Here is a 7,950-nt window from a genome sequence, read left to right as displayed (position 1 = left end):
GATGAGAGGTTATGGTTGGGTCTTGATATGTATGGACCTCAATCCCCAATTTAAATGACGTTCTTCTATCGACAAGCACCTCCTCTTGGAGAGCGATTACTCTAAGATGATAAGATAGCTAGGAGAGATACGGAGCGGAGAGATAGACGATAGAGGCAAAGGCACACGCAGAGGGTGGTATAGTGAAGAGTTGTGAGAAGAGGAAGAGAAAGGATCATCAAGAAAGAGCCCATAGAGCTGGAGCAATCAGCTCCTGTTCTTCTTCCCTACACCTCTCGCTTCTCTTGATCACCATCTATCTCATCCTATATACATACATATACACATAAACAGACATACGTACACATACCTCCATACACATACATCCTTATGACCTCAGGGCAGTCCTTCTCTGTATGTACGATGTATATACCTCAATATCTTTGCCTTGTAGGAGAGCCGATCAACTTACAGGAGAGAGCGAAGATCGATGATTGGCATGCGAGGCTGCGCCCCCTATGCCTCTTCCCCCTGATGGAGAGAGCTGATAAGGAGGAGCTTTTCTCCCAGCGAGACGAATAGACGTCGATGTTGACGATAGACCGGCCGTCGCAGTCCCAGGGGGGGGTGGAGGTAGAGGAGGGAGACGTGAGAAAGAAGAAGGCCCTTCATTCGCAGAAGAGGAAGAAGAATGAAAGGGAGATGGAGATCGAGACTTCTGCGGATAAGACGAGGGAGAAAAGGAAGAAGAGGCCGAGGGTTTCTTATTCTGACGGAGATGATGGTGAAGAGAGTTGTTCTCATCACGACTGCCGTCCGTATGATTCTCTTTGCTATTCACTCCTCTTCCCCCTTTCCATCCTATTGTTCTATTATTTCTTCTTCCTTCTGTAGGGGAGAGAGGGGGACTCCCTCTACGATGCGAGTCCAGCTCTCTCCTTGGGGAGGGAGATCTATTACTTCGATGACTCTGGCCGGTTCTATTCTCTTCTCGATCTTGTCCTCCTCCGGAGATTTCCCCTCCTTTTCTTTCATTCCTAGGTATGGACGGCGAGCGATTTGAAAGAGAGCGAGAAGGGCTCGATCCAGGGGGGAGCATCTCTCCTTCTCTTCCTTTTGCTTTGTTGCCAAGGCGATCATTCATCGTCTTCTCTTCCTCGGCCTTACGGGGATGACGAGAAGAACGTCCACCTCTCTTCCTTCCTTCTTCTCCTTGCTGTTCTTCTTCTTTCTCATCTTCTTCATCATGGTATCGTGAATGACTCTCGTTCTTCTTCTTTGCTGGATCTCCACCCCCGTCATGTCGATGGCTTCTATCACGGTCCAAGTCAACATCTCTTTCCCCACTTCGACCTCTCCATCTCGCACGCTTAGGCGAACGAGATAACGAGCTTCTTCCACCTCCTCTTCCTTCTCCCCCCTCATCATTCTGACGACGCCGCACAGGAGGAGACAATCGTCGATTGTCTTCCCCACCGCTATTCATACCACCACCACCACCACTACTACTGTTGAGGCCCCACCTGCCTCCCCGATTATCGTCAGAGAGATTCTTATTCTGTCTAGTCCAGGAAGAGGATGAAGATGAAGAAGAATCGACTCCTCCTGAGAAGAATCTGCCTTTCCTCGTCCCTTCTCCTCCAGCACGAAGAATGACAGGCGCACCATGCGATGAAGAAGAAGGGGGCGAAGAGCCTCGAGGGTCGACTGGATTATCTGCATCGTCCCCGCGAGAAGAACGACGAAGTCTTAGGATGCGAAGAGAAGAAGGAGAAGGAGACCGTTGATTTCGACCAAGCTTCGAGGAAGAAGCACGTGTCGGACTAGGGGGTGTCACAGAAGGGCGTCGCTGAGGCTGTTGAGGGCGTTGGCGTGGACCTCCCCCCCTTCCTAGAGAAGAAGAGGAAGAAGAGAAAGGAGAAGGAGAACGTGTTCGTACATCCCTGGTTGCCCGATGACGAGAAGAAGAGTGTTGAAGACCTTCTTCATCATCTCTCTTGGAGAAAGAAGAGGAGGTTTTCTTCGCTAGATCTCTCTTTTCCGTTGTTTCTGGAGTTTGGCTTCCTATAACAGCATCTATGCGATTTCCCCTTACAGACCGTCTATGAAGTTTATATTGAGCACTTTCAGCCTGCTGCCGTGACTGTAGATACACCAGAGCTCGGCGATCTTCTGAAGATAAATCAATCGCTTCAAGAGACACTCTTATTCCACAGGATTCACGTAAGACATCGGCTATCTCTGAACGTGAAGGAGATGGAGGTAGATTGCCTAGGCGAACGAAGTACGAAGATGAGGAGGACGAAAAAGAAGAAGCACGAGGAGAAGCATCCATCCCACCTCCTTCTGTTTCTCTATTCTTATCGCGTTTCTGCTGGCTTGCATTCCTTCCCCCTCCTTCGGTAGAGGTGATCTTTGCTGTATCTTCTTCATTTCTCTTGCGACTACGGCGGCTATTGACACTACTACTATTACTCCTCCTGCTACTCCCACTACTGTGTCTTCTCCTTCTCAAGGGAGAAGAAGCAACCTTAAGATCACTCTTCTTGTCATCTCTCTCTTTTTGTGTATGATCGTCCATATCCTCGTCATCTTCCTCACGGCAGCGATTTCGACCTCGACCTCCTCGGCTACCTGCTACTAGAGGAGGGAGAGGAGGCGGAGGCAAAGGCAAAGGTCTCAGCTTCGAATCACGAGGAGGAAGAGAAGGAGATTCCTCTTCCTTTCGAGGCAGTCGATCACCTTGTCTCCGAACCGTTCCAGGAGGACGTACGACAACAGCACTCCGTCCCTCTCCTTCTCCCTCAGACATACGTTCATCTTTGTTCCTCTTCTTGTCATCTGCTTCATCTTCTTGCAGAGGCGAGAAGAATGTCTCCTCTTGTCTCCCCTCACCTTCTTCTTCAGAGCTGGCGTCCGAAGGATTTCTCCCTTCAGCAGTACCAGGAGAACCTCCCGGGTTTCTTCTTCGATTTCCTGGAGTTCTATGTCGAGTATCTTCTCCTCTCGCACGAGATCGATCATCGTCCACATCATTTCTCTCTCGAGTTCCCCCGTCAAATCCTTTCTTCTCCTCTCCGCTTCCTATCGAGCTTCCACTATCTTTTCTTCTCAAATCTCCTCCGTCTCCCCTTCGAATCAAATCAGACCTCCCTATCTTCGCGTCACTCCCCCCACCCTTTCCACGCTCTCTAGAGACACTTCGACTCCCACCTAGACCGCGATCTCCCCCTCGTGCGCCTCTCATTTCGTTTCTACGAAGAGGACCACCAGCACTTGTCTTATTCTCTCTCTCTCTCTTCTTGTTCTCCCCCCCCCCTCGATGTCCTTCCTCGTCTCTGTCATCCTCATTATCGTCTAAATCACGTCTCTCCCCTGGTTTTGTCGTAGACCTAAGAGGAGGAGATAAAGATCTTCGCTTTCCTCTCTCTCTACTTGCATTGAGTCCCTCTCCTACTCTTCCTTCTCGCCGTCTGTCTCCCTCTCCATCTTCTTCAGGAGATCTTTTCTTCCTATCTCCAGAGGCGAAACTCTTGCTACTCTGTCCGCTATCTCCTCCCCTCTTGAACTCCCCTCTACCTTCTCTAGATGAAGCGGAGAAGGAAAGAGGCTTCTTTTCTTCTCCTTCCTTCGTACTGCTACTATTACTATTCTGTCTTCTCCATGATGACGGAGGGGGAGATCGACTTCTCTTGCGAAAAACATCTCCTCTTCTCTTCTCTCTTTCATTCTCTTCTCTTCCTCCTTTCTCGCTTGTCATTCCAAGCGCTGGGGATTCTTGACGAGGAGAAAGGGAAGAAGAAGATCTTCTGTCGTCTCTCCTTGTAAATCGTGGTGAAGAAGGCGCTGCTGGACTTCTTGGATTCTCTCCTCCTCCTCTCCCGTCTTGTCTCCCTCTCCCACCAGGAGGAGACGGAGACGCCCCACCCCGCCGATGAGAATCTCGCGGCTGCCTTTCATCTTTCCCTCGTCGAGACGACAATGTCGAGGCAACAGCAGCAGAAGGACGTTCAGGTGAAACCGACCGAAGAACCTCTTCTCTCTCTCCTCCTTTCCTTCCTTTCGAGGTACTGTCATCAAGAGATCGAGCACTGCTAAGACTACGTGATCTCCCTCGCCCCCCACGTCGACTGTGGACGTCAGATGATGAAGAAGACGACGAGAAAGGTCTTCTCTCATTCTTATCACGTTCCCCTCCCCCCTCTCCATCGTCTACTTCTCCTCTTCTCCCCCCCCTTTGTCTTCCACCGCCTCCTCCTCCTCCTATCATCCACTGTGATTGTTCTCCTAGTCCTCTCTTCTTATCAGACGTCCTTCCTCCTCCGTACTGTTTGTTGTCTTCTTTATCAGCATCACGGTCATCATGGCTAGCCTCTTCTTCGTTTCCTCGGCTATTTCTTCTCCGACTTCTCAACCTCGTGGTCTGCTGCGCATCATGATCGACACCAGAGTCGTCTTCACTTTCATCCCCCCCCGAGAATCTCCTTTCTTTCTCGTGAACATCCCCTCGACTTTTCTCTCTCAACGCGCCGCCTCCTCCTGCTGCCGCTAGATTTCGCTTAACACTTGGGGGCAGAGGCGGAAGTAGCGGAGCAACCGCAGCACCAGCAGGTGTATTATTTCCTCCATCAACTCGAGAGCTTGTTCTTGTGCTTGAGAGGACAGGACTCACACGATTTCTTCTTCTATCAAAATGGTCATTCTTTGTCTTTGGATCTTCTTCGGATGCCATGAACGAAGAAGACGAAGAAGAACCTTCTCCTCCTAACTCCCCTCTCTCCTTTGGTGGTCGGTCCTCTCTTCGATATGGCTGATAATCTCCCTTCATCCTTCCTCTTCGATCTCTTTACTCCCTGTCTCTTGTTTTCGATGTATCTGTCTCGTCTCTCTCAAGAAAGGAAAAGGAGGTTGGATCATGTAGAACAAGAAGCACACGAAAAGAACGGAGGAGTAATGTCTTTTTTCTTTGTCTTTCTCTCTTTCTCTCGCGAGGATTGTCCTTCTCCTTGTCTGTCTCACCTGTTCTCCCGAGTGAAACAACGACTCCCCCTACGACAAAAACCTCGGGCTGGAAATCTCCCTAGAATGGAGAATATTGCCCCTCGAATCGTCTTCTTGACAGGGAAATCTTGACACCTCTATTTTCTATTTCGCTCTCTCTTCAACAGAATTCACACAACTCCCACTACTACTACTCCTACCACGATGACTTGTTAAGAGAGGACGTTCTTTACTTCAGGCGATGAACCTTCACCAGGGCCACTAGCACTCCGTCACAAGAATAGAAATGCAAAAAGCATTTTCATCATCCGTCGGCTCTGGAGCACGCAAAAACGGACGAAAGAAGAGAGAAAGAAAGCGAAATAAAACAAGGATGGCAAGGCGTGTGAAGAAAGGAAGAGACTCTCAAGGCAAGTCCAATCTCTTTCGATTGAGAGATGGTATGAGTAGACGCCGAAAGAAGACTGAAGAGCTGGAAGGTGACAGAAGAGAAAAAAAAATGAAGAAAAGAGGATGAAAAGACGGCTTCTCACTGCCGGAAAGGAATGACTAAGAAGCATTAGAAAGGTCTATATTTCTGAGGAGGTATAGGCGCTGACGAAAACAGAGAAGAGAAGATGTAAGAAAAGCCTTCTATGAGATAGACAAGAAGAGCGGAGCCGAACAGGGAGGGAATTGAGGTGCTCCCCCCTCGATGCCTGCGATGACCCACTCGACATGAAACAAGAGCGAGAAAGGGGGGCGGGAGAGAGAAGAAAGAAAGATTAGGAATAGGAAGTTAAGACGGCGAGGTAGGAAGTTAAGAGAGATGAAGACGAACCGAGCACTCAAGGTTCCGGAAGGAGAAACTCAAGAAGAGGAGAGGAGGAACAAGAAGCGAAAGAAGAAAAAAGTCTTGGAAGAGAAAAGAGACCAAGAAAGGATTGCGGGACGACCCATACACAAAAGAACGGATGAAGCGTTTACTAATGAAAACAAGGGGGCAGACGATGAATGAAGTTGTTAGTTACTCCAACCAGTAGAAAAAAAGAGAGAACAGGCAAAGCAAAGCGAAAATCTGAGTGAGCATAGACAGATCTTGACGTGTGCGAATCGTTCTCTTTTCATGAAGAAAGAAGTGGGAGGGTTTAGTAGAAAGCCATGAAAACGGAAAGGATACGGAGATAAGTAAGGCAATAAAGAAAGAAAGACAGGAGGAGAAAAAAGTCGACGAGAGTGATGAATGATGGGTCTCTTCCCCTTCTTACGTATGTCGCAGGACTGTGTCAGCCACACAGAATGCTTGTTTCTTTTCGCGGCAGTAATTCCTAAAACGAACGCTTCCTCTCCTGCTACTCCTATCACTCCTCTTGCTGCAGGAGAGGGTACATGATGAGAAGCAATTTCTCTTCCACTTGTCGCAGTCGCAAAATGGCGAGCGAGGGAGAACGGCTACTGCTGCAGGGAAGAATAGTAGAACGACAAGAAGAAAGGAGGGGGGAGGAGGGAGAATGTGTGGTCACGAACGGGCAATTTCTTCTTCCATCTTTGAACATCATGAGACGAAGAATCGAAAGAAAAAGAAAAAGGTCATCTCTTGTTGAAACCCGATCTGCTCAAAGAGATCATCTTTTGCTGCAGAAAAGAGGAGAGAGGAAGAAGTCTCCAGGACTAAGAGTAGTAGTGGTACTTGAACGTACAACGACGACGGCAACGAAGGCGACGACCGACCAAAGAAAAGCACGAAATGCCAGCGTCCTACTTTGATTCGTCGAGGGGCGAGAAAAGAAAAAGCAAAAGGTATCATTCACGACATTTCAAAGTCACTTCACAACTCCCCATGTTTTCTTAAGGAAAAACATCTTTCTTCCTATCACCATCATACCACCCGCAGCAGGAGGAGCAAGAAAAGAACCGCATCCTCCTCTTGAACAGCAAGCGCCAAGTTGGAAAGTGTGTATGGAAGATTATTGTATATAGAGCCTCTTCTTCTCTCCTAAACTGCGAGAAGGGCATGTGCTGCTTAGAGCCGTCCTCCTCTCACCCTGTCGTCGCCGTTCTCTACAAACGACAGCACAGTGACGATGACGATGGTAACGCCCTTGAACGGACTCACTCCTCATCCCCCTCCTCTCCTCTCTCCCTCTCTCCCCACGGCCAGACAGCCGCCGTAACAGCAGTAGGAAGAAGGAGAGGACAACGACAACGACGAGCAATAAAAAGTCTTTGAAGCAATGCTGCTTCCCTCATCATGCGCGGTCCGTAGTAGTAGTACTACTAGTAACAGTAGAACAGAACGGCGGGGTCGGTGGGTGTATGTGTGTTGGGTTGTGATGAGAAGGGAGGGTGTGGAGTTCATCGAGATAGCCTCTGTGAGGAGGAGGAGGGAGAAAGTGGGGGGTTGTTTATCGAAAAGTAGGTGAAGAAGATGGACGGATGAATCCCTGATGCCTCGAGTCTCCACAGCAGGGCTGTCACGTGTTCTATGGACATGCAGATGCGAAAGAAAGTAGCAACTTGAATGGCCAAGGAGTTTAGTCTCATGAGAACAGAGGATATCCACATGATGAAGAATGGGCAGCGGGGCAAGGATGAAAGAAAGAAGAAATGCCTTCTGTTCACGTCATTAGTTCGCTACTCAGGACACCTTCACCACTTCCCACGGAGAGAACAATAGAGGGCGATGAGAGAGATTCTTAGGCGGGCGCTTTCCTGCGAATCATTGGTAGGGACGTCTACAGACGCGTGTATCAGGACACGCCCTGAGAGCTTGACTCTCTTCTAGTCTTGTACTTCTTGTTTCAATACCGGAGACTCCCTAATGACGTGCTTGGTATCTGTGAACAAGGGAATCCCCTTGGAAGCTTGTCGCATGTCTAGGTATCTCATCTTACTCGTCAAGAAAGCAACTGTTGGAACTCCCTCTTCTTGTCAAGCTCATACGCAAGGGGGACAATTCTCTCGGTCGTCAGCACCTCCTTGCTACGGAGC

General features: G+C 49.1%; 1 protein-coding gene across 1 annotated transcript in view; it reads right to left on the bottom strand.

Moving 5' to 3' along the window:
• The window catches only part of CSUI_001643 (uncharacterized protein), a gene marked incomplete at its 3' end in the record, with an annotated part of 7,737 nt that extends 590 nt beyond the window's left edge, over positions 1-7,147 (bottom strand). The window contains exons 1-2 of the mRNA XM_068061848.1: positions 6,228-7,147; positions 452-5,297 (exon numbers count right to left, since the gene is read on the bottom strand). Of these exons, the coding sequence (XP_067926176.1) occupies positions 452-4,807 (4,356 nt within the window). The remainder of the gene's footprint in view (positions 1-451; positions 5,298-6,227) is intronic.
• Positions 7,148-7,950: the final 803 nt, after the last annotated feature.

The sequence above is a fragment of the Cystoisospora suis genome, assembly GCF_002600585.1.
Source record: "Cystoisospora suis strain Wien I chromosome Unknown contig_665, whole genome shotgun sequence".
NCBI lineage: Eukaryota > Apicomplexa > Conoidasida > Eucoccidiorida > Sarcocystidae > Cystoisospora > Cystoisospora suis.
Note: the sequence above shows the minus strand (reverse complement) of the source record. Positions and strands in the feature narration are given on the sequence as shown.